The 27,073-nt window shown below is 40.5% G+C and overlaps 2 protein-coding genes across 6 annotated transcripts in view; one reads left to right on the top strand and one right to left on the bottom strand.

The window, feature by feature from the left end:
- The window catches only part of rbm33 (RNA binding motif protein 33), a 62,760-nt gene extending 54,765 nt beyond the window's left edge, over positions 1-7,995 (bottom strand). For 3 of the 4 annotated variants that reach the window (XM_012964803.3, XM_012964802.3, XM_018094679.2), the window contains exon 1: positions 7,821-7,989. In XM_012964803.3, coding sequence (XP_012820257.1) covers positions 7,821-7,839 — 19 coding nt within the window. In that variant the 5' untranslated portion in view covers positions 7,840-7,989. 4 annotated transcript variants of the gene reach the window in all.
- Positions 7,996-8,071: 76 nt separating this feature from the next.
- cnpy1 (canopy FGF signaling regulator 1) overlaps positions 8,072-27,073 on the top strand; it is a 73,003-nt gene continuing 54,001 nt past the window's right edge. The window contains exons 1-2 of one of the 2 annotated variants that reach the window (XM_002932481.5): positions 8,072-8,150; positions 17,616-17,718. In XM_002932481.5, coding sequence (XP_002932527.1) covers positions 17,625-17,718 — 94 coding nt within the window. In that variant the 5' untranslated portion in view covers positions 8,072-8,150; positions 17,616-17,624. Of the gene's footprint in view, positions 8,151-14,846; positions 15,046-17,615; positions 17,719-27,073 lie in introns of those variants that run through there. The other variant, XM_002932480.5, reaches the window with a different exon arrangement.

Raw genomic sequence — 27,073 nt, 5'->3', positions numbered from 1 at the left:
GGCAAATTATCTGGGTTCAAAACTGCAAATGAAATGCAGATGACAGTTAATTATGTGAGGGATACTGAACACGACTAATGTAAAAAGCAAGAAATGAAAGGACGTGGGGGCTCATTTACTAACACAGGCACTAAACCGTATACCCCATTGTTCAACATGAGTGCAATGAATAGGGATTGTGCAGAACATACTAAGATTTTATTATTTGTTGAGGTAAACAGATCAAACAGAGGAATGTAAGCTACTCTATGCTTCCAGCTTCCTAGTTCACGTGAGCGTGATAATCAGTTACTAGCATACAGAGCAAGTATAGTGAAGCCTAAACCTTTTTTTAAAAAAAAAGTGAAGGCAGGGGTTGTTTATACAGAGCCCAGCATCTCCAGTTAAACTCACTTCAGCATACGTTTATTTAATTGGCTCAGGTTAAAAATAAGTGGGTGGTATGATAACCTCACTTACCTTTAGACAATGCAAGGTAAAAGGATTTGGTGGCTACTGGCCTCATAAAATTAGCTCTCAGACTAAGACACAAATCAGCTAGAAATAGGGTTGTTTCCTATGGGGCAAGTGGTCAGATGAAATAAACACCCAAAAAATCTTTGCTGAATTAAAGGCACAGTGGGGGTCATTTATCAACTCTGGGCATATTTGCCCATGGGCAGTAACCCATGGCATCCAATAAAAATTGTATTCCTTGTTCTACCTGCAGCTAGCTGAATGGTTGCTATGGGTTACTGCCCATGGGCAAATTTGACCAGTGTTGATAAATGAGCCCCAGTAACACCAACTAGTAAAACTGGTTATTTGCTTCAGAAACACTACTATTGTTTAAATAAATAAGCTGTAGTCACAGGGGCTGCTGTTTAAAGAAGAAAAGGTTTAGGTTACACAGCAGATAATCTATGTAGAATATAAGGGCTCTGGCACACGGGAAGATTAGTCGCCCACGACAAAACTCCCTGTTCGCGGGCGACTAATCCCCCCGAGTTGCCATGACCCGCCATCCCACCGGCGAACATGTAAGTCGCCGGCGGGATGGCACACGCGGCGGCGCGATTTCCCGAAATCGCCGAAAAAGACTCGCGAACATGTGTCTCCTAACCTCAAAAATCATGTTACTTACAATGTGTATTTTAATACTGTTCTCAAAAAAAGTAAAATAAGCAAACAAAACCAGTTGGATCCCATAACCACATCCATTATGTGAATGGACTTAGAATGACACATTTCAATTAAATCAATCCCCTGGACAGTGGTGGTGATGGATAAGTGATTTGGTCCCATGCCTTACAGTATCCATTTCCACTGAATCCCTCTGGGAAAACGGACGCAAGACTTAGATTTTCTGCAAGGAGCAGATAAAGGCCAGTCTTAGAATGGACTATACAATAAGATTTCGATTGAGTTGTTGTCCCTGCAAGGTTAAACACGGCATTGGATGAGCACCTAGCTTGGAACCCATCTGATTTTTAAATCTTAATTTATTAGGTTTGGCTCATCGATTGCCCCTTTGGTTTACATATGTACAAAAGCACAGGAAATATCTGCGGAAATCTATAGTGGTATTGACATTTGTATTTATATGTAAAACCATAAGCCACACTGACTCACCACAAGCTCACATTCTAATACAGGAGCAATGAATAAAACAATATCTGACAGCCAAACACGCAATGTGTATAAGTTAAAACACAATCTAGGAGATGTCTTGGGGGTAGTGGGAGCCAGTTATGTACCCAATCATCTAGGGGTTGATAAAGTAATAGAATTCCCCAGTGACATATGGGACTGTGTGATAATTTATTCCCATGGCAGAACACTTGACAGTGACACAAGCCAAAGCCACAAATCTTCTAGCTGCTCAAGAAGCTCTTAGAATGCAAAGCTGTCATTGTTGTGTTATGTAATCGCTCACCAATGCACACAACACAGCCTTGAATGACAGTTCTGCTAATTAAAGGGATACTGGTGCGTCTAGCATTAACTGCCCTCAGCATACACTGCTTACTGACAGGAGCATTTTGGGGCCTAGCCCTGGAAAGTGTAACATGCTATTAGTAGTGCTTTTCACTAATTGCTACTGATTGTCTGGATGTGGCAACACTACCAGCCACAAGCATTTAGCTATGACTAGAGGCAGAAGCGCCTATTGACTCCCGTGGAGTTGTGTCAGGGGAAAGCAAGCTGCTTATTAGATAGATAAAACTGACAGTCTGCCTCGTTTTGTACGATATTCGGTGCGTGTATGGCAAGTCGGTGAGTCGCTGCGGATATCGGCTGACTCGCCGATCGGGCCGGTTTAAAGATTTTGATCGGGCACCATAGAAGGCGCCTGAGCAAAATCTGTCTTCGGGTTGAATCGGCAGAAGGAGGTAGAAATCATATTGTTTCTACCTCCTTATCTGCCGTTTCAGCCCTGAACGGTTAGTGGCGGGTTGTACGATCTTTCGTAAGATCTAAAATCGCCACGTGTGTGGCCACCTTAAAGGTCCCCCATACACTTCACGATATCACCAAGCGAGCAGATCTTCTCCCGATATCCCCACCTACGGGTGGGCGATATCGGGAGAATCCAGGGTAATTCAATCGTTTAGCCCTGGGGTCAAACGATCGAATTGTAATGACGGGCATAGGTAAAGTCGGTTCGGGGACCGCATCAATGAGCCGTTGCGGTCCCCAATCCGACTAGATTTTCTAACCTGCCTGATCGAGATCTGGGCGATTTCAAGCCAGATGTCGGTCGGACAGGCCTGTTGGTAGTGCCCATACACGGGCCGATTAGCTGCCAAATCTGTCCAAGGGACCGATATCGGCAGCTACTATCGGCCTGTGTATGGGGACCTTAAGTTTTTGTGGTTTAAATCATCCCTGCTTTGAAACTGGGGGGGGGTCTATGGTAGTAGATAAGCACAATATGTGCAATTTGCCTGCCAAATAAAAGGTAGCCCTTGTATGCAAAGAGCTAAGATAGTGTTACTAAATGAATAATGTCATGCAAAGTACAATCATTGATCTGCGGACTAAACAACCGGGTGCATCTGATCTTACAAAGTGCTGAATTCCTTGCCTTTATATACAGAGGATATAGATTCCTGTTAGCGTAGCCTTGGTCTAGGTCAGTGATCCCCAACCAGTGGCTCGGGGGCAACATGTTGCTCTCCCACCCCTTGGGTGTTGCTCTCAGTGGCCTTAAAGCAGGTTCTTATTTTTAAAATCTTGGCTTGGGGGCAAGTTTTGGTTGCATAAATACCAGATGTACTGCCAAACAGAGCCAGTCCATATAGGGGCTACCAAATAGCCAATAACATTATTTGGCACCCCCAGGAACATAGTTTATGCTTGTGTTGCTCTCCAAGTCTGACGGGTAAAAAAAAGGTTGGGGACCCCTGGTCTAGGTATACTTTTCCTACTCATAGAGACCACAAGATTTATGGCAAGCAAAAACCACTACTTGCTCCCCATATGCTGAGGGAACAGTGCCAGTGTGTGCTGAGGCATTGGCAGTGGGTGCTGGGTCACTCACGGTGCATATTGTTGAAATTTAGAGTGTGAAAGCAATGGAAAGATTTGTGCAAGCCATGGCCCTAAAACAGCGGCATATATGCAAAACATTGGTGTATCACACATTCAGCCTTAGTTCCAATAGCTAGGGTAGTAGGAATTCACCATAAATCTCCCATCCTAACTGACCATCAAGCACAGCCTTTAGCAGAACACATAGAAATTCATTAAAAATATCAGTGGCTGAGGCCTGCTGTGGGACACACTTCCCTACCATGAAAAACACAAGCAGAGTTTTTTTAGTGAATGAAAGTAGCGTCAGAATAAATATAATTTACTTTAATCCCCAGGAGGCTGCCGACACAATGTTTGCTTGCATTTTCCTAGTTCGCACTGGCCAAACTCCTGCTTCCTTTCATGTGATCCTAATTAGGTTTCAGCCGAAAATAAGTCACTGGAGTGAAATCCCTCTATTGAGTTATAATAACACTCAGCCTGGGGATATGTTCACACAGAAAAAAAGACAAGTAGGCTACAACAAAAGAACTGCACAGCAAACAGAAATCTCTGCAGGATGTGTATGTACCTTTACATTTTCTTTTTTAAAGAGAAACTAAAGCCTAACAAGGAATTAGGCAATTCTGCACCAGCCCAAGGCCACCACAGGACTTAAGCAGTAAAGATCTGTGCCTCTGAAGATGTCCCCACAAGCTCCCAGTTATCTGACCCTAAGGACCAACTCATGTACGGGGGGGTTTGGGATCCCTTATCTGGAAACCCGTTAGCCAGAAAGTTCAGAACAGTCATCTCCCATAGACTCCATTATAAGCAAATAATTCTAATTTCTAAAAATGATTCCCTTTTTCTCTGTAATAACAAAAGAGTACCTTGTACTTGATCCCAACTAAGATATAATTACCCCTTATTGGGGGCAGAACAGTTCTATTGGGTTTATTTCATGTTTAAATGATTCCCTTTTCTCTGTAATAATAAAACAGTACCTGTACTTGATCCCAACTAAGATATAATTACCCCTTATTGGGGCAGAACAGCCCTATTGGGTTTATTTAATGGTTAAATGATTCCCTTTTCTCTGTAATAATAAAACATTACCTGTACTTGATCCCAACTAAGATATAATTACCCCTTATTGGAGGCAAAACAATCCTATTGGGTTTATTCGATATTTAAATGCTTTTTAGCAGACTTAAGTTATAGAGACCCAAATTACAGAAAGATCCCTTATCCAGAAAACCCCGGGCCCCGAGCATTCAATACCTGTACCACAATATAATATAAAATAAAGATACAGGGCTCATTAGCAAATAATACATCATAGAAACCAGTGCATTTTGTAATTGAATTTAATAACTGGCCCTGTAGCATCAGCTTATGTGACAGACTAGACAAACCCTAAGCTTGGCTTCTAAACAGCTGCCCAAAGCACACTGAGCATGTGCCATAGTCACTGACACACAAAAGGTCGCCTAGCAACATCGAATAGTGGTGAGATCCTGTGGACAACTATAAAATCCTGGCTCATTACTATTATCTATAGTAATATAGTATACTATGGTCTATAAACTTCTCTCTTGGTAAAGTAGTTGAATATATAAAATACATAACATCTAGTCCCATTGTTTTTAGGCTTTAGTTCCCCTATAAATCACCCTGATCAGATATAGCCCAAGCTAAATAATATATCATGGCTGATTTAAATTTAGGATTAAAGACAGAATTTCTTTAATCCTTACAAACCTTTATCGCAGTCTCCAAGTGATCCTCTCTGATCAGTGCCCAGCACACATTCTCTGAAAGCACTTTAATTATCATTATTCTTTATTTATATGGGAATTTTAAAATGTAGCTAATCACAGCTTGTCACCCACATAAGGATATTAATTGTGAAGTTCGGTAACTGTAGATAACACAAAGGGGTATATTTATCATGCTGCGTAAGGGCTCTGGCACATGGGGAGATTAGTCGCCCGCGACAAATCTCCCTTGTCACGGGCGACTAATCTCCCCAAACTACCATCCCACCGGCGAACATGTAAGTCGCCGGTGGGATGGTACTCGCGAGGCATTTTCGCCGATTTGCCAAAATCGCGCCGCTGCGTGTGCCATCCCACCGGCGACTTACATTTTCGCCGGTGGGATGGCAACTGATGGCAACTCGGGGAGATTAGTTGCCCGCGAACAGGGAGATTTGTCGCAGGCGACTAATCTCCCCGTGTGCCGGAGCCCTAAGGGTGAAGACACATGGAGCTACTTGTCACAGCTACTAAACTCCAGAAAATACCCTGCCATAGACAATACTGAGAATTGCCTCTGCTAAAACACATGTAGAGACAATTATCAGTAAATGATCAGCATTGTCTATTGTAGCATGACAAGTAGCTGCTACTAGTAGCTCTGTGTCTTCACCCTAAGGGCTGTGGCAGACGGGGAGAATAGCCGCTATTTCCCCCGAAATTGTGGCGCCGCGTATGCCATCCCACCGGCGATTTACATACTCGCCGGTGGGATGGTATTTCAGGGAGATTAGTCCCCGCAACAAGGGAGATTTGTCGCGGGCAACTAGTCTCCCCGTGTGCCACAGCCTTAAAAAGTGAAGCATTACTGGTGATGTTGCAACCAATCAGCAATTAGGTTCCAACCAAAGCATCTGATTGGCTGCTATGAGCAACATCACCAGTAATGCTTCACTCCACTTTTACACTGCATGATAAATATACCCTTTAGTGTGCCATAAACAAGAGCAAGCAATGCATAAGCTACAGCTACCAACCAGCAGGCAGGATTTGCAAGTCACCTGCTTGAAGGTAAGCATCTCATTGGTTGCTATGGGTTACTAGACCTGAAGGCATCTGTTCAAGTAAATTATAATGTCCAAACCATATTGTGCATGTCTACATCCCCGATCCAACACAATTAGTCAGGCATACCTGCATTATGTCTAGAGAGTGATCCTCAGACGTGTATTTCATTTCCAGGACACCAGTTGAACTCAGGGTATACGTAACAATGATTTTATGTGCTGGATCAGATTTTTTGCACAAATCAAGGGTGATCATTGTAGATTGTAAGCTCTTTTGGGCAGGGCCCTCTCCACCTCTTGTATCGGTTATTGATTGCTTTATATGTTACTCTGTATGTCTCCTTGTAGATTGTAAGCTCTTTTAGGCAGGGCCCTCTTCCCCTCTTGTATCGGTTATTGATTGCTTTATATGTTACTCTGTATGTCTCCTTGTAGAGTGTAAGCTCTTTTGGGCAGGGCTCCCTTCACCTCTTGTATCGGTTACTGATTGCTTTATATGTTACTCTGTATGTCTCCTTGTAGAGTGTAAGCTCTTTTGGGCAGGGCTCCCTTCACCTCTTGTATCGGTTATTGATTGCTTTATATGTTACTCTGTATGTCTCCTTGTAGAGTGTAAGCTCTTTTGGGCAGGGCTCCCTTCACCTCTTGTATCGGTTATTGATTGCTTTATATGTTACTCTGTATGTCTCCTTGTAGATTGTAAGCTCTTTTGGGCAGGGCTCCCTTCACCTCTTGTATCGGTTATTGGTTGCTTTATATGTTACTCTGTATGTCTCCTTGTAGATTGTAAGCTCTTTTGGGCAGGGCTCCCTTCACCTCTTGTATCGTTTATTGATTACTTTATATGTTACTCTGTATGTCCAATGTATGAAACCCACTTATTGTACAGCGCTGCGGGATATGTTGGCGCCTTATAAATAAATGTTAATAATAATAATCACATGACTGACTATAAATTAGCAGCAAATAGAACTCACAGCTGAACTGAGGTCCTCAATGTGGGGGGGACAATCGCAGAAAGATTTGGGGGGGGGTAGAAATTCTGATCAGAAGGCAAATAAAGGTAAGAAAGCTGATGGATATTCAACCTGTAACCCTCCAGCTGTTCTTAGACTACAACTCCCAGCATCCCCAGCTAGACAGTATCAGGGTGGATATTGTGATTGTATTTAAAGAATTGAACTGCTTATACAGAATGGAACATTATTCCCCAATGAGGCTCCGTAGCTCTAATAAGGTTCAGCAGCTGGAGGGCCACAGACTAGCACAGAGGTGCCAGAGAGATTTGCTTTATCACAGCAAATGGAGTGGGGGCCAAATTCCCCATAGAGAAGTAACTGGAGGGCCGCTGACCACCTTTCCATAACAAAATGAAGCCACGGCCGGCAGACAACCACAAATAGATGTGCAAAGCAAGCCCCGGCTTCACAACAATAAATCGTAGGCCGCAAGGGCCTGTTCCCAGGGCTCCCCACAGCGCACACACACGCATTTATACCTCCGAGTAACGCCGCCATGTTGCTCCCGGATATCAGCGCTCTCTCCGGTACCGCATTGGCGATATTCCCTCCCGATACCGTACCGAATCTCCCTCCCTCGGCAATGGAACTCGGCGCAGGGAAGAACAGGAACGTCTGGGGGGGGAGGGAGCAGAAGCGAAGGAAAACACGTCACAACATGGCCGCCGGCAGCTTCACAGCTCGCAGTGCATGGTGGGATAGATTTGACTTGGGGGCGGGGCTAAGATGCCGAGACGGAAGGGAGAGGGCGGGGCGTGCAGCTCTCTGCTTCTGATCTGGAGAGCGCTGGAGTTTGCTACTTGTGACAAGTAAGTAGGAAGTGAGGGGCTTAGTGAGGGGAACCCCCCGCCATAGGGTAGCTCTACCTGCATTGCTCGCTGTATATTCTTTGTATTTATTGTACGAGTTTTGTCTGCTCTTCTTACACTTGTCATTTTATTCTCCAATGAATGAGTATTCAGGGTTAACTCACTTTTAAATAAACTTTGCTTATAAAGACTGACAGGCTGAGGCTGTTTGCAGTTGGTCACTTTGTTATAGCCATTTAGGTGTTTTGGGGTTTTTTTTTATTTTTGTTCCGCAACTTTCTGGTTGCTAGGGTCCAGTTTAACCAAGCAACCAGGCAGTGGTTTGAATGACAGACTGGCAAATGAATAGGAAAAGGCCTGAATAGAAAGATAAGTAATAATACATCGCGTTACAAATGAAATTGTACATTCACGGTGAGTATTTTTGGCTGCTGGACTGCGGCAGAAGAGGAAGGCAAATAAGTTAAAAAAAAAAAAAATGAAGACCAGGTTTTCTATAACAAACGTTCAACTTAAAGGACAATTAAAGTCAAATTCACTAAGGGAGTGCTTATTTATCAGACAGCCCTTGAGTCAAAACTTAAATGCACCGAGCAAACTTTCCATCCATCCCATTGACCACTGCCTATTTTCCTAGGAAAGTCAAGTTTTTTTCCACAATTCAGTTTTTTGTTTTTTTTTTCAGCCACAATAGCGAATTGGAATTTGAAAGCTGAAAGTGGAATGTTTGAGATTTATTAACTTGCTAAAGGCTGCCAAGTTCACTTAGAAGTCAGTGGAAGTTGTAGTAGCAAAATTCAAGTGATTTTTCTTTTCAATTCAAATTTTTAAGACAAATTCAAGATTCAGAAATTTGATTGATACAATGTGAATTTGCTACGTTCATGTTTTTGAGTTTTCAGGGTTTAATTAAATAAATAAACATTCAAGTATGGTGAGGTTTTTTGAAGAAAAAAAAATGTGACATTCAATTCAAATTACTGATAAGTCAGACACCCCATGCTTAGATTAGTATTTAGTGGTACAAGCGGCATTAGGGCCCCCCTCAGTTATATTTATAGCTCATGGTGCTGCACATTAAGGTGATGTCCCCCCCCCCAAGTATTCACATGTCCCCCAGACCGTAGCCTGATTCTGAAAACTACAAGGTTAACGTTAATAAAGAGCATTGGAACAATAAAAATTGAAAAATTTTAAAATAATACCTTCTGCTGCTTCTGACTTGGACTCTTGTGGCCAATAGGTTAAATTCACCATTGGGTACCCCTCAGTATTTTCTGTAACAAAGCACTGGCTTCCCTGCCTTTATTATTATTATTATTATTATTATCATGTATTAATGAAGCACCAACATATTTTACTTCAGTAAAAATATAATTGGTAACTATAATAGTTTCCTGTCTCTATACCAGTTGGTTATTGTTGTTACCATATAAAATCATTTAAAAAAAGACTAATTAGCAGTGAATGTAGATGGATGTAGTTACACGATATGGCCAAAAGTATCCAGACATTATGTGGATTATGTGGACTGAGATTCAAAATAGGCTCTGGCATTTCAAGTACACAGAGGCCCAAACAGCCCCCCAGCAGCCCAATAAATAGTGAGTGTCTATGGCATCTTACAGCAGCCCCTCTGGTATTTGCCAGAATACACAGTCCGGGCCTGGTCTAAAATTATACAGCTGGTCCTGTGTTCGAACATTCACAGCTGAGCTGAACGAGCTGGGATTTTTATTGGTGATCAGAGGCTAAGAACCCAACCTGCAATGCCAAGTGTTGGCTGGAGTGGTATAAAGGGCTGGACAAAGCAGTCTATGTAGAAACACATCCAGTGGAGAGATAAATGGCATTTCACCATCTGCAGATGCCAGAACAGGGATCCCCAACCAGTGGCTCAGGAGCAACATGTTGCTCACCACCTCCTTTGATGTTGCCCATTTTTATATATTTTGTATTCTGACTTGGAGACAAGTTTTGGAAGCACAGCGACACAGTTTTACCCCAAGCAGAGCCTCCTGCAGGCCAGCAGTCCACATGGGGCTACCAAATAGCCAATCACTTCTTATTTGGCAACCCCAAATAATTTATTCATGGCTGTGTGGCTCACCGACACATTTTACATCTCAGTGTGTCTCACAATTGAGATAGCTCTCAGTACAAGTTGCCCCAGGGGCTGGTCCGATTGCCATCTTGGAGTCAGGAAGGATTTTTTTCCCCTCTGCGGCAAATTAGAGAGGCTTCAGATGGGTTTTTTTGCCTTCCTCTGGATCAACTAGCAGTTAGGCAGGTTGTATATAGGCATTATGGTTGAATGTGATGGACGTATGTCTTTTTTTCAACCTAACTTACTATGTTACTATGTTACAAGTAAAATAGGATGGCGATCCCTGTACCAGAAGAACACTACCTACATGAATGCCAAATACTGTAAAGAAAACAGTAAAGTTTGGTGGAGGAGGTATAATGGTCTAGAGCTGTTTCATGGTTTGGCCTAGGGCCCCTCTTCCAGTTAAACAAACATGAAGGCGAAAGTGTACAAAGCCATTCTTGACAATTCCTACTTTATGAACGAACAAACAAATGTCACACTGCACTCAGCCCAATGCACCTAAAAAACCAGCAGCATCAAGGGCAAGGTCACACAGAGTGTTGACCTGCTTCTCTCAGCCCATCTGGCTAACAGAAGTGGATCTGTTTCTCTACACTGCTCTTTGTACCTGCACCAATATTATCATACGAAATTAGGTTTTGTATGATATTCAGTGCATGTATGGCGGATCGACGAGACAACCGATATCGCAAAAGCTTTGGATATTGGTCATCTAGTCGATCTGGCGGGACAAAAGATTTTGAACAGTTTCTCCATCCATATCTGACTATTCAGCCTTAACGTCAGTGGAGGGTGTATGGCCACCATAAGTGCAGACACATGCAGCGGGGCAGAGGTCGGCCTCAAAAACGCTAAATCGAGATACATGATAAATGAATATACGTTTTAACTATAACCTACATTTAAAGGGGAGGTTCACCTTTATGTTACCTTTTAGTATGTAATAGAATGGCCAGTTCTTGGTCTGGTCTTCATTTTGAATTTTTTATGGTTTTTGCATTATTTGCTTTTGCTGTTCTTTCCAGCTTTTGAAGATTGGGGGGGGGGGGGGGAATGCCCCTCCCCAGCACTATGCTGAGTGCACCAGAAGGGAGATCCTGACATTATTGGTCATTATGCGCATGTGATGTGGGATTGGTCAACACACACCCTTCCCCCCAACCTATGTTTCACACATGCATAATGAGCTGGGGGGCACTCATTATGCGCATGGCTGCAACCCCAAAATGGCAGCCTGTCCAGGAGCTTCCCGCGGCATATCCCTCCCCACTGAAGTGCAGGGACTTCTGGTCGGGTAAACTATTTTTCTATGATAGGTGCCTTTTAACTGCCAGTTATAAATTAGATTAACATTCACATCAAACTAACAGTGGCCATACACTGGTTGATCTTTATACCTTTCATTTCATAGGAATGTACGAAACCAATTAAAATTAAAATTTAGGTTGATATCCCCTTTAAAGAAGAAGGAAAGTCATTTTGGCATTTTATTGCTAATAGATTTGCCACATTAGTGCAACCTAGAAGGCTATCTTTATTCTGCAGAAAGCTTTACTATACCCCAGTAAAGAGCCCTAGAAGCTCCCTCTGATTGCAGCTGCCATTTTAGCTTGGTCTTTGTAGCTTCCTGCTGCAGTCATAGCCATTGGAAGCTCAGATCACACATTCCTAAGGGTGGGGGAAGTGAGTTCTTATGCATTCTTATGGGAGGGGGGAGCAGGAGAGGGGTGAGAAGTGAGCAGACTCAAGCCTCAAACCTGAAGGAGCCCTAAAAGAGAGGAAGTCAGATACTAAAGAACATGTTCCCAAAAAAGGAGACAAGAAATCCTGTGTTTCTTTTGATAGAGAACTACATAAACCTTTCTGATAAAGCTTACTTACTTTTTACCTTTCCTTCTTCTTTAAGACACACAGCACTCCAGCTACTGCATCATTAATTTACATGAAAATAAATGTATATCTCACTATGCTTTTAAATAGGCTATCTTTTCTATTTAAAGACAGAAACCAGAACAGAAATGTTGTCTTCTAATGTAGCCTTTTATTGCATTAATATGCAGTTTGTATATAATTTAGAGCCTGTCTCTAATAATGAAACTTAATGAAGTTTTCTTTCGTCAAATGAGCTATTGACAAAAGTCTGCAGTTTTGAAGTTAACATTTCTTGGGCACATGTGTGGCCTTTATGCAGTGCCAAGTACATCGTTTTTTGACACGGCTCTTTGTCAGCAGTTTTGGTTGCCAAAGGTAACTTTGTGCTGACAGAAAGCAAACTGGGCTATGATCACCACATGTGCTCAGGCTGCTCCGCATCTCAGTGCAGTGCCTGGAAGGAACCGGCGTGAAACTTGGAATAACACAAAGTAAAATAAAGGTGAAAGGGCCACATGGAGAGAGCAAAACAAGGTTATGAAGGCCTAAAGAAAATATCAGGTAAAGTGTCATTGGAGAGACATGTAAAGAAGAAGCTTTTGAGTTCTTTGTTTAAAATTCAGTTTGTTGCAATTTTTCGAGCATATTATTTCTTTTCCAAAACTTCAGGGTAGTCAAATAAATGGATGCACTATGAATACAGACATTATTCGTTAAAGGCACCCCACCCACTAGAGTATTTTAAATTGACCTACGGGTTTTAGAACCGGGTAGGTTGTGTTCCCCCTTTAATTTTTAATCTCAGTCCAAAATTTGATAGGGGCAACCAGCTGGGAGGCAAGAAAAGTTTTGTGAGTCGGCGAAATATACCCCCCATACTGCCCAAAACAAACTTCTGCAGCGCCCATCAACTGTGGTTGGCAAAAGTTCAAGCCCCGCTTTAAAGTAAGGGACCACCCTTAGCTAATAACAAAGTTATAGATTTAGGAAAATATTGGTTTATTAGTTAACCAGCCATAGGTCAAAAATAGCTAGGGCTTTAAATAGGTTTTCACACCAAATCTCAACAAAACTAACCATCAAGCTGGGAATTTGTGTGTACCTAGGAGAACAAAAAGACATTCTCTCAGAATCTGGCCTTCAGTTTGAGCCCCCCGATCTGCAGCTCCAAAACCCACCAGAGGAGCCAGTGTCATAATTTAAGAACCCCAAATCTTGCCAAATTCAACCTTCAAGCTTGGCCTTCTAGTGTATCTAGGAGAGCAAATGGCTATTCTACCTAAATGTCACCCTAAATGACCTTTAGGTTGAGCCACTCTGCAGCCCCTCCAAGGCCCACCAGGGGGCCAGTCCCATAATTTGGGAACCACTGTTCTAGATTCTTAATATGTAATAAGTCTACATGCGGCCCAGTCATGGCATGGGGAGATATAACTGCCCTAACACGCAACGTGGTATACTTTCTGGAAGTCTTTATTCCAGGTACACTGAATGTATTTCTGAGCGAATACACTGAAATCAATAGGGAGCAATTCCATGGATAAGGGAAAAAAAACTTTGCAGTTGTTTTTACAACGTTGAAGCCATCTTTAAGTTATTTTCTTTGCAGTTCTTTAATAAGCCTAGACAGAACTTTGGCTGAAAATGCCTTTGTATATTAGTTTTAATATAAAAAATCAATTACTATACTACTTTCTACTATACTACTATAAAGTAGTCATAGAGCATTGTTTTGCTTTCATTCTACCTCTCCTGTCCTGTAGCATTTTTTAGTTTGTTTTTTTTTTTTTAATTTTTGGCCTTCCTCTTCTGCCCATCTCTTGCTTTAAAATGGGAGGGGGGGGGTCTGACCCAGACAGTCAAAAATCTATTGCTCTGTGAGGCTAGAATGTATTGCTATTATGACTTTTTATTAATTACCTCTCTTTTTAGGCATTTTGCTTTTTATCTTCTAGTTTCTCATTCAAACCATTTCCTGGTTGCTAGGTTAAATTGGGCCCTAGCAACCAAATAGCTGCTGCAATCCCAAACTGGAGAGATCCTGAACAAAAATCTAAATTATTCGAACACTTGATAAAATAAAATGAAAAAAAGACCAATTTCAACCTATTCCTGAACACAACTGTCTACATTATACTAAAAGTTACTTTAAAGGTAAACTGCCCCTGTAACAGCTTGATCTGAGGTCACATTACTGAGAAAAGCAGATAATAACATATGTTTATTACTATATAATTTACATTATATACTTTTTTTTTCTCTGATGTAATTTAGGAAATGATAGTTTATAAGTAGTTAAGTAGTTTCTTTTTTTTTTTTTAACTATAATTTAATTTTTTTAATACATATGTTTTGTGTTTTCAACTATGGCTTGTGCCAGTTTATTGTGATGGGTAGAAATATCTATCTATCTATAGATATATATATGTTATGCTGACAGAGCTGCACACCTCAGAATAAGCGAATGCCTTTAAACAGTGGTGTTTGTTCTACTCCTGGTTTTATGTTTCAAGGTTTTTCCCCTGTGGAATTCCAGATGGGACATTCCCATGCAAGCAGATAATACATAGTTGGACTGAACTTGAAGCTGCTTTCCTTTTTGCTTGCTCATTGGCACATAGCTAATGATTGAGTTTCACTGGCTGCTTGCTCATTGGCCCCTTTGGCTGTCAGTCACCGAAGCAAGCAAGTTCTCCAAAGCATCGTGGCAGGCGTAGGAGATACCACGTGAATGATTAATCAGCTCTTGCAACACCTGTATTTCTTGTATTTCTTTTACAAGAGCTATAAATTGCTATGTAAGCGAGCAGGGTTTTCAAATCCTAGAACGTGCTCTCAGAAAGCTCCTTTAAAAGGCACATAAGGAGAGTAGATTTCTGTTTCCAGCTTTCTGAGTTCCAGGCAATCCAGGTAAGCTTTCCAGTTCATTGCGCTTGAACAGCATTAGCTCCCAGCATGTGTTACAGGACCTGGAGTGCAGATTTAACCCCTTACTTTACTCCTATTATGTGACCCGTAGAGAATATACTGTAAAGCTCCACATACACAAATATCCAAGGGACTTGTATGACACTATATATATACACAGTACTTTGCTACTTCTGCTCACTGAATAATTAATGAAATATTTTAAAATAGTTTCCCCTCAACCCTTCAATACTAATGAACTTTTAGTACACTTATTTTTAATATTCTGTTTAATAATATTCTCAGTCTCACTCTCAAAAGAGTTTTAAAGTTTATATATACATGTCCTGGTGCTTGTTTGGCAATAATGACAAAAAGAATACTGAGTTTTCCAGATGCCTTTTGGAATTATATAGCTTTTATTCAGCAGCTCTCCAGTTTGTAATCTCAGCAGCTATCTGGTTGCTAGGGTCCAAATTACCCTAGCAACCAAGCACTGGTGTGAATGAGAGGATGGACTATGAATAGGAGAGGCCTGAATAGAAAGACAAGTAATACAAATTAAAAATAACAATAAAATTAAAGCCTCGCAGAGCAATAGTTTAGTGGCTGCCGGGGTCAGTGACCCACAGTTGAAAGCTGGAAAGTCAGAAGAAGCAAGCTATTAATTCAAAAAGTATAAAAAATAAAGACCAACTGAAAAGTTGATAAGAATTGAAAGTGGACTACCCCTTTAAAAGACAAGGAAAGATAATGCTTCACCATAATGTCCATGAATGGGCCTCGGTGAGCTAACCTGAAATGGCACATTTATTTTTACTATAGAGTAAACGACAAAGGAACTTTTCTCTTCTTTTATATAGTTATGGTGCAACTGTTGTTGCTGAAAATTCACTTCTTTGTCTCTTATTCATACCGCACATACACAAGCTAGCACCTCTTCTGACCCTAGTTACCCATGATTAACCATGTGAAAAAAGGGTAATACAAGGCATGATTAGGGTTCTCTGAGGCAGGGTTTATGCTCAATGTTTTGCATATGCCCTGTTCCAAAGGCAGGGGGTTGTTACAACTAAGTAAGTGTGGTGATGTTGCCTAATTCATAAGATTATAGGGTAGGATGAAGTGCTTATGGACACACAGGGTAACTCAGGAGGAAATGCAAAAGAGACTTGAACATGTAAAGGTAAACAAAGGTCCGGGACCAGATGGTATTCATTCCACGGTACTGAAAGAGCTTAGCTTTGTGATTGCCAAGCCTCTTCACTTAATTTTTCAGGAGTCGTTGAGGTATGGGATGGTGCAGAGAGACTGGCGAATTGCTGGTGGTGCCATTATTCAAAAAGGGATCCCATTCTCAGCCTGAAAACTATAGACCTGTTAGTCTGACATCAGTGGTAGGAAAGCTTTTGGAAGGGATAATAAGGGATAGGATACTTGAATACATTGCAAATCACAATACTATAAGTTCGTGCCAGCATGGTTTTATGTGTAACAGATCTTGCCAGACTAATTTATTTCCCTTTTATTTGTGTAACAGAAGATGCAGTGCAGCCCAGTCATGGAGCTTTATCAGTCATGTTTAGCTGACGCCTTTCCTTGTCCTTTCAAAAAAAAAAAAAAAAAAAGAAAGAACCCCCCCTCAAGGATAGGAGCACTTTTACCTCAAGGATAGGTTTGTTATAAATATGAAACGTTTCTAGTTTAGTTCTTTTGAGGTCACTGTAAAACAAGTCCATAAAAATGAAGAATTGCTTGCTTAGGTAGGATTGTCAGTGCCATATTTTGAAGCAGTTGGATATTGGGTTACCATGTAATTGTAGAACATTCTCTGATAAGCACAGGCAACCTTTAGCACTCTAAATTTTGGTACTTCAAGTGATAGGGTGCCAACTTGTATATTTTCTTACATTGTCATGAGTATAGAAAATATGGCATTTTGTTGATATTAAATCAACTTTAAGTGGTTGCCCACCTTTTGCTAAGTCTTACCAGATTGGCAGGACTTTGCAAAAGAAGCACTTTTACCAATTCAATTGTTCAACAAAAATGTTTGCTTTACGTTCCATAAGTAATTAAAATAAGTGCCTCCCTAAAGCTCCTGTCTCTGTTTTTCTCCTTGAAGAGGGGTCGCCAACCCTCTTCTCTTTTACAAGCACAGAGATAAGCAGTGCATTAGGAGAAGCTAGTGTGGACAGCTTGAGATAAAGCGCTCCTGCACTTCCTTACTCATTAGTTAAGGGTAAATTAAGGGTTACTACTCGCAGGAGTGGTCACCAATAGCAACCAATCTGCAGGTAGAATTTTCTGGTCACCTGTTTAAAAGCAAGTATCCTATTGGCTGCTATAAGTTACTGCTCCTGGGCAAACATAATGTAATTTATTACATATGGGGGTTAGAATGCCATTAGGCAGTGTAGGACTTATGTATCGAATTCAGAAAAAAACTTCTAGAAAATTCCTATTTTTATAAATCTGCCGCCTTATGAAGCATACAACACTATAATGTACAATGCATTGTCCAGTTTGTAACCTGTGTATTCCATTTACAACTAGTCTGTTTTCATTACCAGGTATTAATTATGATGGCAATGTTGCTTCACGTTGGAGTACTAATAACAGCATTTTTAAGTAGTCACGTGGAAGGAAAGAGGGATCCAGTACTGTACTGTGGAGGTCAGTAATACATAATCCATATTAATTAGTTTATTTTTTTGCCATTTGCTGAACTCAACCTCTTCCTTTCTTTATAAACAGGGCACTTTGTTCAGAATTCCCTATCTACCTTTGAACAAACAAACCCCCTTCCTTCTCTAAGCAGCAGCCGTTGAGCAGCTCATTATAAGGGGCTTCTCAGTGGACTGGTAAATAATTTTATTAGCTCTTTTGAAGTTCCATTGGAAAAAAGTGGCAGGAATTACTCATATCCGACTGGCTTCATATTCTTGTTTAGTGCCAGAAATAACAAAACTCATGGATATTTGCTAAAGAAAACAATAGGCTAAAAGTATGTTCTGCACAAACTTTTATTTATTGACTTCATCTTGTCTTTTTAAAGTACAAGCAACACAAAAAAACCCGCTATTTTGTACATATTGAAATATAATATACTGTTACTCTGCATTGGTAAAGACTGTAGAGGTAATGTACCTATCCCCAGGGCAGAAATACAAGAGCACAAAGGGGCGAAAATGCCTCCTTGCCATGAATATATCAATGACAAACACAGTCAGCGATTATATACTTCAAGGCAGCTGCAGGTCAGACGCTTAACTACAGTCTAAATCTTAATCTGCTGTGTAACCATGGGGCAGTTACTGAAGTTCATACTGCACTGTAGGACCCAGTTTTACATGACAGGCTGTGCAAATTATATATAGACACCCTAAGGTGTGTGTCTATATAAAATAAAAAAAATTCTAAAGACTTCAGACTGCCGCTGGATACTTATTGCAAGATTCAGCAGCAGAAGTGAGGGGGGTTTAATCATCTCTGTTCCAGTCTGCACATGTGCAGTAGTCTGTGCACTGATCAGAGAGGGGGGCAAGTGAGGGAAGGAGTGCCTAGGGCCAGATAGAAATCCAGTACTGTTAACAAATAAGCTGCATATAAGGCAATGCTTTTAGTCTTTACCAGGAAGACACATGGGTGCAAATCTGCAAAACTTCAGAATGAAAACCTTTCTCATATAAAATGTTTTTGCCAATAAATAGCTTACTTTATAAACAGATACAAATACAATATACCAAGATATTTATTCATAAACAAAATTCACAGTACCAAAGTAATCATTTTTTTTATAGGCTGTGATAAGGAAATAAGAAACGCAAAATGTAATCTTTCTTGAAATTTGTATGTGTTTTTCTGAATAGGGCCATGTCGCGTCTCTGGGATGAACCACACCTTGAATGTGAGTTACGTTCCTGTGGGTTCATGCACTTCAAATTTATTTATTAAGCCTCCAGATTTATTAAGATATAACAAATGAACCTGTTCACAAATGAAACCTGTTAATTAGGCTCCTGACAGACGTGGTGGATTCTTGGCATGCAGGTTGAGAATTCATTATTGATGTACCTGCACCCAGACCCATTGCGTTGGCCAGGATGCAGGCACACAGACCAGATTTCAGAGCAAAACTGAAATACGTCAAGCCTGGCAGGAGCCTTAAGGTGGCCATATACGCTAGATGCGAGGTTGCCAAGCGAGCGGATCTTCTCCCAATATCCCCACTTATGGGTGGGCGATATCGGGCAGATTCAGGATAATTCGGTCATTTGGCCCTGGGGTATAAGCGCAGTTGGTTTCCCGATCCAACCTGTCCTATCGATCAGGCCAGATATCGGTTGGGCAGGCCCGTCCTTAGTTCCGATACACGGGCCGATAAGCTGCTGAGTCGGTCTGAGGGACCGATATGGGCAGCTAGAATTGGCCCGTGTATGGCCACCTTTAGCCCTAACCTGTTTATTTCTGTACATGGAGGGTTTTACCAAGGGTTTATAAACATTACCAAGCCTTTCAAATGTAATAATTTAAAGATAACAGTTCATACAGGTGACGATGCACCGCCCTGCTGCTAAGCTCTATTACCCCATAGAGCAGAATGACATTTAGGTGCTCAAACAGTCAAACACTTGTGTTAGTTTTATAGAATGTATCCACTAAATGTGATAAATGTGTCAATTTGTTAAAAGTTTTTCTTATTGTCAGTAAAGTTTTGTTAATTGGGTAAAACAAGGGCTAGTATAACAAAAAGTGCAAGCATTTACTAACACTGCACATTGGTATGATTAGTTGCTTTGGGCTAATGTGGAGGCTGGAACCAATTAGATATTTTCCCATTGTTCTGATTATTTTAACATTTCCCATACTTAAAGCGTAGTAAAACTAGACAATTTGCAAAGAAAAAAAAACACCAATATTGTCGGTGAGAGACCTGTAGAGAATAGGAAAAGGGAAAAGCCCTGTCTGGCCCCTAAATAAGCGTGGTTACAGCTGTCTATCTCAGGCTAAAGAAATCTAGGAACTAGGGTCATATTCCTAGCCTTCTATTGACATACGTTCTGCACCGGAAACAAAAGCGTGTGAAATCAGTCAAACAAAACTCAAAAGAATGGGAATGAATATCTACATAGAACTGAAAGCTCGAATTGTCCAAGTAATGCTGTTTATTATAGGTACCACTTTGCACACTTGTCTTTATATCGTATTCAGATTTTCCGAGGATAGGATAATATGTCTGTGAAGGGCACTTATATTGCATTTATTTTCCATTAAATGCACCGCTACGTGGGAAAGTAACGATTATCCTGTATGGACCATTGTAGGTAATAAACTATTAGTAAATAGAAATCTTTATTAAAATGAAATGCTGATTGACAACATCATGGTGAGTGTGACGTGTAAGGGAAATTTCTTGTTTAAAATAAGAGGTTTTATTACATACACGCTGCATTTGGGCAAACCAAATAATTCGCAATCGCAAAGCTACTGTTGCAAGACATGCAGAGGGTTCGAAAATGCAAAATTTGTCGCAAAGCTAACATTTTGTCCCATTGCAAACGTTAGCGACATATATATATTACAATCCCCCATTAATCCTTAAAAATGAGGGAATGATTTAATGACTTTTATACCCTTCATTAACTGATAGCTAGCTAAGCCCCAAGCAGATATCGGTTGGGAATGCCGCTGGTTTGTCGCCACAGACAGCTGCCAGCTTGGTCAAGAGTGGCCAAATTGGCAGGCAGTATTTGCCCTTGTATGCCAGCTTAATTCATTTAGATTCTGTCTTCTGTGGATGTGAAAGGAACAACGTCTTTCTTTTAATTACTTTTTCACAACTGGCTTCAAAGTTGTTCAAATAATTAGCTTTGAATCGTGTCCCACGCAGTTAACCATCCTTCTGTAAAGTTATCTACCGCTGAAAAATAGCACCCATGGTATCCAGAAAAAAAAAAAGTCGCCTGTGCTCTAAAGTTTCTATGGGTATGTTCCAATACAGCCTTCATTAACCTCCCCAGGGTTCTTTTGTGCTGTTTTTCCCTAATATTCTCTCCTGTCTCTAGTATGAATACTGTAAACCCATAGTTGAATGCTTTTGGAAAGATGCCTGCCAGCTATGGCAAGTATGCAAAGCATTCCGTTATTTTATTCCTTGGACCATTGTATCCTATAATACCATTGCAGACGTTGAGCTCATTGTCACTTAAACTTATTCTGATCCCTGAATCAATTTTCCCTCATTACTTCAACAAACTATTCACATGGAGACGCCATGCCAGTGATCTTGCACATTACAAATGGAAATCCTGTCCCTCAAAGCAGTCCACCTCGCTTGTATTATAACACATGGCAAAGTTTCCTATCCAGTTTGACAGCATATTCAGGCTCTATCCAGAGGCTTCTGTCAAATACTGTATATGCTTTGTATCTATTTATCCCTTTGAATAAGAGCAAACTGACCATCAAAAATCTCGGAACCATGTGCAACCCCCCCCCCCGCCATAAAAAATATAATGCTGCATGGAGCTAAGAAAAGTCAGAATATGCCTCTTTTATGCCAATACACTCCACAGTGCCTTGTGATGTTACCAGTGCCTTAAAGGGATACTGTCATGATGTTTATGGGGTACTTTTTATTTCTAAATTACACTGTTTACATAGCAAATAATTCACTCTACCATTTAAAATGTAATTCTTGTACCAACAAATGTATTTTTAGCAGTAATATTGGTGTGTAGGCACCATCTCAGTGCATTATATCTGAGTCTGAGCTTTCAGAAGGAGCCAGCGCTACACATTAGAACTGCTTTCAGCTAACCTATTGTTTCTCCTACTCCCATGTAACTGGAGGAGTCCCAAGCCGGACTTGTATTTCTTATCACTCTACCTTGCAGCTCAGCAATAAAGTGTGACTGAAGTTTATCAGAGAACAAGTCGCATGGCGGTGGAACCCTGGGAAATGAAGACTATGGCTATATATATATATATATTGTGTTTTGAAAAATGGATTTTAAAAATGCAGGATTCTGCTGGAGAAGCTATATTAACTGATGACAGTTTTCCTTTATGTAGCAGTGCAGCTTGAAAAAAAATGATCAGAAACCGTAATTTTAGGAAAACAATTACACTTTGTTATTTAAGCCCGCATTTCTTGCGGTAGTAGATCCTGGAACTTTTACCCAGAACCTGTAGTAAAGAATAACAATCTTAATGCATCTCTGTAATGGATTGTCACAGCTTCTCTCATGGAATGGATCAGCACCTCTCTCCTTTTAGAACCTACTGCAATGATCACCAGTTCTCTCCACCCCACTGCACATATATTCGCTAATACTCCTCCGTGCAGTGAAATGGATCTGCTGTGCTTCTATCCCTGAGCATTGTCCAGTGATTAATCAGTACTGCATTCCTTCTCCATTGACTCTCTGTAATACGCCATTGCTATTTCTCTTCCTGCTCCCACTTTTTATTGATCTGTCTTCTCTAGCATTACCATGGAATGGATGAGGTTTGCTTGTCATCCCCCCTCCACTGTTTTGCAAAGCTTCAGCACAGCTTATCTCCTCTAACACCCACTGTAATCAATCAGCACAGTGTATCTTCCTGTGCATCCCCTTTAATAGGTTAGTACGTCTCTCGCTCACAGCACCCCCTCATTATAATTTAGGGCTGCTGTTGCTTATACTCCTGTAAAGGAACAGTACAGTGTCTTTGCCAGTGTCGGCCTCTCCCTTAAAGGATAAGGAAAGGTAAAAACTAAGCTTTATCAGAAAAGTCTATGTTAATACAGCCATAAGCACTTATAGTAATGCTGCACTGAGTCCTCTATCAAAAGAAACACAGGATTTCTTGTCTCTTTTTTTGTAAACATGATGTTCCAGTGTCTGACCTCCTCTCTCAGAAACATCCTTAATTCCCCGGACCAGAGTCTGCGCAGTTCTCTTCTCTCTCCCCACTCCTGCTCCCCCTAGAATGCTAAGAACTCCCTTCCCCTCCCTTAGGAATGTGTGATCTCAGCTATAGCAGCTAGACTACAGGAAGGAAGCTACCTAAGATGGCAGCTGCAATCTTAAGCAAACGGAGAAAGATTCTAAAGCTGTTTACTCAGGTATAGTAATGGTTTATGCAGAATAAATATACTGTTCTAGGTGGCACTAATGTGCCATCTTGGAGTCAGGAAGGAATTTTTTCCCCTCTGCGGCAAATTAGAGAGGCTTCAGATGGGGTTTTTTGCCTTCCACTGGATCAACTAGCAGTTAGGCAGGTTATATATAGTCATTATGGTTGAACATGATGGACGTATGTCTTTTTTTCAACCCAACTTACTATGTTACTATGTTACTATGACAAATCTATTGGCAGTAAATGCCAAAATTAGTTTCCTTCTTCTTTAACCCACATCATATTAAGAGCTATGTGGGGGGGGGGTGGTATCATGTAATTTTCTATAGAGGAACCAATGACAACCCTTCACATGCAACTATTACTATAAAAGCTTTCCTATTCTAGCTACATATTTACCCAACTTAGCCATCCTAAACCACCCTGGAGGATCATGGGAACCCACTACTTTTCTAGAAACCCAGGGCAGAGTGGCCAGTAACCAATGTGGATTTTCCTCCCCGAAGAAACTTTAAAAATCTGCAGTTCCTTTTCCTAAACCGTTCCCACGTTTTCTACTTAGAGGGAAACCAGGGGCACCACAGTTCGCCTATGAATAATGCTGTAGCCCTGAAGGGGAATAGTAACAAGAGCACAAAAACTACAGGAACCCTCTTGCTTTACTTTAATTGCAGTTGAGCCTTCAACTATAGTACCCCCATATCCCCCTAAAGGATAGAAGGTAGGAAAAAAGTTTTAGGCATGTCAGTTTGTTAGTAATATTTTGCCGGAGAAGATAAATTTGGGGAGTCCCAACGCACAAAAGCCTTGGAATTTATCTAGCATTTGTGCTATTTACTCAAGCTCAGGCACCCTTGTGCTTTTTCTAAGCCTATACACATACAGCATATTGGTCCCAGAGGTGTTGCCATTTTCAAATCAGCAAGAAGGTTAGTGGAACAGTTAATGCAGACAGATTGCGGCATACAGCCTAGAAGAAACTGTAGGATGCAAGTACAACGTGGAAAGCAGCGATAATAATAAACTGAGCTAACATAAGATAAAAATAGTGAAGGCTTGATTCCTTCATAAAATCAAAGCTAAGCCTTTTTGCATCCCTAGGTTTGAACGTAGCTTTATGACTACGCCTTTCAGCTCTGAGCGCATCTCTAGATCTTAACCTCTCCACCTGTAAGGTTTAGTGGATCTGTGTGACAAATACATGGAAACAGCAGCTAAATGGAAGAACTCAGAATATACACGCGGGTATAAATCTGGCACAGACGGACCTATATACACCAGGCAATGATATGCTTATGAATGTAGTGAGGCAGTGACCTTCAGCTGCTGTGTTCACTACATACATTTCATAAAGTAATTACCGAGTCTGCTTACAGTTCTGTACCAGTTTGCATAGGTATGGGATCCATTATCCAGAAATTTCCAATTATGGGATGGTCATCTCCCATAGACTTCCTTTTTCTCTGTAATAATAAAACAGGACCTTGTACTTGATCCCAGCTTCAATATAATTGAATCTTTATTAATCCTTATAGTAGACCTAAAGTATGGAGATCCAAATTACAGAAAGATCCCCAGACCTCGAGCATTCTGGATAACAAGTCCCATACCTTTATGTTTAAAGAGAAGGAAAGGTAATTCTATCCTCTGAAAACCACACCGGCCAGTGGACTAGGTAGGGATTATAATCATGGGAGGGAGAGGGGGATGTCTAACATTTAGCACCCCCAGTCATTATATCTTTCGTTCTCCTTTAAAATGTAAAAATGAATTGCATAAAAAAATGTATTTATTTTTTCTGTTCAGGCTCTCTGCTATTTATTATCCAGTCTCTCATTAGAACCATTTCATGTTAGCTATGGGTTTTTTCAGTTTCGAGAGAGATTTGCTGTTTTAGGCTGCTAATACCAGGCTTTCAGCTAAGTAGCCCATTTATCAACATTCTGATTTTAGTGGTTTTTAAAACCACAAATAAAATAATTTTCACTAAAACCACAAATGCCAAGTAAGTTATTAAAACAGCCAAACTAAAAAGCGTGAACGAAAAAGCCCACAAAAAATCTTAATAAACATAAATAAACCTTAAAATCCTTGTTTCTGTAAGAATTTTTGTGCGCTTACAAACTAAAACAAAAACACGAAAATCTCTAAAACCACAAATTAAATAAGGATTGTAACAATTTGCTTAGGACAGCTCCAGTTGACTTCTACATTACCTTGCCAGTTTTTAGATGGTATAGTTTTTTGTTTTGTTTTGTTTTTGTGGTTTTTAAGCTTAATAAATTACGAATTTTACAAGTAATTGGTATAATACACAATTTTTTAACACTAAAAATATGATTTGTGAAAACAAACAAACAATGTTAGTAAATGGGCCCCATAATGTCAGCGAACCTAAGGTTAATTATGGACTATGCGGTTAGCACACAGTCATTTAGGGTGGCTGACAATCTGACTCTAAAGGAGAGCTGCTAATGCGAAAGCCTGGTATTAGCAGACTACAACTTTAACCTTTTATTCTTGAGGACCTGCAGATCTGTAAATGTTTACCCCAAGTTTTGAGGACACATGTGCAGCAGTGGGCCACTCTTCATTGAACATTCCTGGTCTGTTTTTCTGCAAAAATGTATTGAGAAAAGGCCATGCAAAATTCTGTTAGGGTACAGTTTTTCACATTTTCAATTTTGGCACTCTTTCAAGATGAAGATACACACATTTAGGATACTCCCTTCTCTTTCCAGGACACCTGCACTCTTTGGGAATTAATTTGGTGTAGAATATACTAGTGGAAGCTTTGTCAAAGTCTTTGGAATCCATTAGATTTCTAGATCTTGGAATTTTTTAGCCTTAGCTTGGGGCCTTTCCTTTTTAGGCTTCCTGTTTATTTCATATTGACACTACATTGAGAGACCCCCAACCACCTGAGAATTGTTTCCAGTCTGTATAGGACTTTACAACAAATGCTACCTTCTCCACTGTAAATGGAAGCCAATTTTACCCAGCATTAAGCTGCTGATAATATAGTACAATATACTATTATATTATTATAGTACAAAATAGTATTGTACAGTTTTCAGACAGTGTGTGGGCTATGAATTATCGTCCTGACAATTTTTGTACAATGGGGATAGGTTGCTTAGTTGATCTTAACAGGTTAAAAAAATTTTGTTGGTTAACGATAATATCTGTGCAGGTATTGCACGTTACTCTTGGTTGAGCTACAATGTATTTCTGGGACATAACTTTCATATGATTGTTGGCTGGCAATTATTAATGGTCAGAACATCATCCAATTTGTTATTTTTAGGACTTTAATCCTGCAATTTCAGTTTGTATGTTAGTTTGCATTTAAACATACAATTGATACCGAAACATTAATTGTAAGGTGACTAAAAGCTAAACATGCATGGCCACCTTTACTGATAATGTATGGGAAGCGGCCATGGAATCAGTGTATAACTCCACTAGAGATAGACTAATTCCTTTAATGTCTATCCAATGACACTGGGGGCACATTTATTAAAGCTCAAGCCTTTGCATCCCAAAACCACGTGGGAGTTCCCAAACTCTTGCGTGGTTTCTTTCATCCAAATAGCCCGATTCACGCATATCACGTTTTTCTTTTTCCTTAACCCCGATTCGCACGAATCAGACTATTCGGATGACGAAGCCACGTGAGAGGTCGGGAACTCCCACGTGGTTTTGGGATGCGAAGACTCAAGCCTTCATAAATGTGCTCCCTAGATGTTTGATTTCCATATGTAATCTCTGCACTTCTATAATTGCAGATTGATTATCGTACACCTTTACATTTACCTTTTGTACTGGTTATTGTATATTGTTACTTTTGACATAGTTGTTATGCTGCCAACAACTAAATGAAAAAAATTTAAACAAAAAAGTT

This window comes from Xenopus tropicalis, chromosome 6 (assembly GCF_000004195.4).
Source record: "Xenopus tropicalis strain Nigerian chromosome 6, UCB_Xtro_10.0, whole genome shotgun sequence".
Taxonomy (NCBI): domain Eukaryota; kingdom Metazoa; phylum Chordata; class Amphibia; order Anura; family Pipidae; genus Xenopus; species Xenopus tropicalis.
The sequence above is the reverse complement of the archived record's forward strand: the minus strand, read 5'-3'. Positions and strand labels throughout refer to the sequence as shown.